Raw genomic sequence first — 2885 nt, 5'->3', positions numbered from 1 at the left:
TTTATATACATATATAAATATGTATGTATGTATATTTATATATATAGATATATATATATGCATACATGCATGGTTATTTGATAATCCTACAACCTTCCTGGAGCAGTTATTCAACAAATCACCTCGACAGCAGTAGTCAATTAAACAAATATATATATGATTAAATGTCTCATGCACAAAACAAAAATATGCGTGTACTTATGCATGTGAAGCAATTTTGGCAAACCGCTTCCGAATTGGATTAAGATAGGTTTACAGGGTGCACCATTCGTATTCACGAAAAGGGCTCTCTGAATATGCGCGTGATTTCCCGATAGTCTCTAATTTCCGTGTCTATCTTCCTCGGATCAATATTCATAGAAGCAGAATGGGTACACTTCCAAATAACACACACACATAGTTCATCAGAGAGCCCCATATCGAGACTACGTGTGTGTACAAGACCACGCTTGTCAATTATTTGGTTTGGTATCTTTGATAGCCGTAATATTCACGCTAGTGAGTGTCTGCGACGCATCAACGTCCAAAAAAATTGAAGAGTACAATCAATATGGACTCTATTAGGATAAATCTATCCGCGTTCGAGCTACAGCCAGCTAGGTTCACAGGGTATACCTTAGCTAGTTAGGTGCATAGGGTATACCTTAGCCAGCGGCCCTAATAACCCTAAAAGTGGCATATCTGTAGATTCAAAGTAAAATGTAATCAAGTAAGCGATTCAAGTACACTGTATTAGGTCGGCAGGGCATACCTTAGCCAGGGCAGTCATTTGATGCACAACCATGGGCTCGTTGCAGAAGGGTACCATAGGCTTTGGTAGTGTTAACGTCAAAGGACGCAGACGCGTTCCGAATCCACCGACGAGAATTAGAGCCTTCATTATGTGTATATGTGTATGTGTATATGTCCCTGGATATACTGGTGTGGATAACCTGAGTGTGCCGTCTGTATATTTGCAGAAACTACAGATGTCGGAACTCTGATCTCGGAACTCGGATCTCATCACAACAAAAAAAACAAGTACATAAAATAAATAAATAAATACAACACGGTCTCTAAAAGCTCAAAATAATCAACTCCATCACAACAGTGCACTTGCCGGTCGTTAGGCAAAATTGTAGTTAAAGTTCGGTACAAATCTAAAAATTGCTGTGTATTTCTTTTGATGAGAACTTGAGAAGGCTATGATTCATTGATATTCATAGCCTCTCTTCAAAGTTTATCAAGAAATGGCCGACCATTGGCTGGATCTATTTTTGGGTCTAAACCTATCGAATTTCGGTACATATTTGAATCACAGGTCAGTAATCATCAGCCAAACATATTCAACATCTGCTGTGTTCTCACTGTTCTCATTTCCGACTGTTCTAAGAAGTAAAAGTTCTCACTGTTTGCAGTCTGAGAAACTCTGAACGCTGAAGTGAACTCTCTGGGGCTGAAGGGGGCGACTGGCGAGTGGCGAGTTGGCGACTGGCAACTGGTCTGTGCACTGCTGGATCTATTTGGTTTTTTGGTTTGTTTTTGTTTTTGTTTCCTTTTTTTTCTTAAAATGATATATTTTCTATATATAAAAATGATAGGAGACAATGCTACATAAAAAAACATAATAAATACCATTCATGAGACATGAGTGGAGTTGAGTATGTAAATTACTATGGCCGACCGCACCGGTGATAAAAATCTGGATTCAAAAATCCGATGGGAAAAAACGAATGCTGTGTGTCTATTGGTCAACTAGATTTTGAATTTATATCGGGTGCGGTACTTTTCAAAAATCGGTTTGTAAAAATAAAGTCCATTACGGCGCCTAATTTCTCCAGTTACTCCAACTTTTGACATATATTTGACATCAAAATTCAACAATCGGTGGAGTAACTGGCGTTACGTACAAACTTCTTAAATTTAATTTAAGCCACTCAGAGAAGAGTATATTTATAGTTTCGGATTTTGTTAGACGGATTTTGTTGATGTTTTTGACAAAATCCGAGGCCTGGATTTTTGTCAAAACAGCTTTAAAAATCCACTTTTCAAAAATCGAGACCGGATTTTGTTGCCGGTGCGGACGTTTTTTCAAAAATTTAGGTCTTAAAAGATTCGATTTTGTTGGGGGATTTTGGTGCGGTCGGCCAAAATAACGTGTAAACTTTATTTCAGTCATTTTATTTTTTTAATAAATAATATTGTGAACGTTACCAATGCCTTTATTTAAAGATGCGTTCGAACTACGGAGAATTTTTATCAGCACATGATGGGAAAGATCGTGCACGTTATCAAATCATTATCAACAGAATTTGACAATAAATACATTTGTCTAATTTAGAAGGCTATGATTTACATCAGTTTTGGAGTTTTGAATAAATAGCACTCGCACTTTTTAATATATAATATAGCAGCCATACGCGCGAGTCATAACAGATTCTATAGTATATTTGTTGAATTTTTCTTCATCTTTCGGATTTAAGCATATGCGATATCCAATAGATGTTACTGGTACGCATTGTTATGACTCGTATGTATGGCTATGTCAGTTAGACAAATACTCTCACGGGCTTTCCAATATGTACTTCAATAATACATCAGCTAAGAGTTATGTTCCTGAAATGCTCGAAAGAATATGATGCACAACTGCCACCAGTATCAAGGCAAATCTCCGACCACGTCGCAACCTCTATTCGCTGCCTACAATGTATTTTACAATTCGAATGGAAAGTGTCAATTTACTACTTTAGCCTCCGTGAAGTGTGCAATAGTGATGTGGTGCGGCCTTTGCACGATATAACTACAGCTATACATGAATATATATGTATATATATATATATATATATATATATATATATATATATATATATATATATATACATATATATATATATAATATATATATA

The 2885-nt window shown here is 36.4% G+C and overlaps 1 protein-coding gene across 1 annotated transcript in view; it reads right to left on the bottom strand.

The window, feature by feature from the left end:
- Positions 1-880, bottom strand: part of SARC_07951 (mannose-1-phosphate guanyltransferase beta) — a gene marked incomplete at its 5' end in the record, with an annotated part of 4539 nt that extends 3659 nt beyond the window's left edge. Inside the window, one exon of the mRNA XM_014298090.1 lies at positions 752-880. Within this exon, the coding sequence (XP_014153565.1) occupies positions 752-880 (129 nt within the window). The remainder of the gene's footprint in view (positions 1-751) is intronic.
- Between the last annotated feature and the right edge of the window lie 2005 nt (positions 881-2885).

This window comes from Sphaeroforma arctica, assembly GCF_001186125.1.
Source record: "Sphaeroforma arctica JP610 unplaced genomic scaffold supercont1.670, whole genome shotgun sequence".
NCBI classification, from domain to species: Eukaryota; class Ichthyosporea; order Ichthyophonida; genus Sphaeroforma; species Sphaeroforma arctica.
The sequence above is the reverse complement of the archived record's forward strand: the minus strand, read 5'-3'. Positions and strand labels throughout refer to the sequence as shown.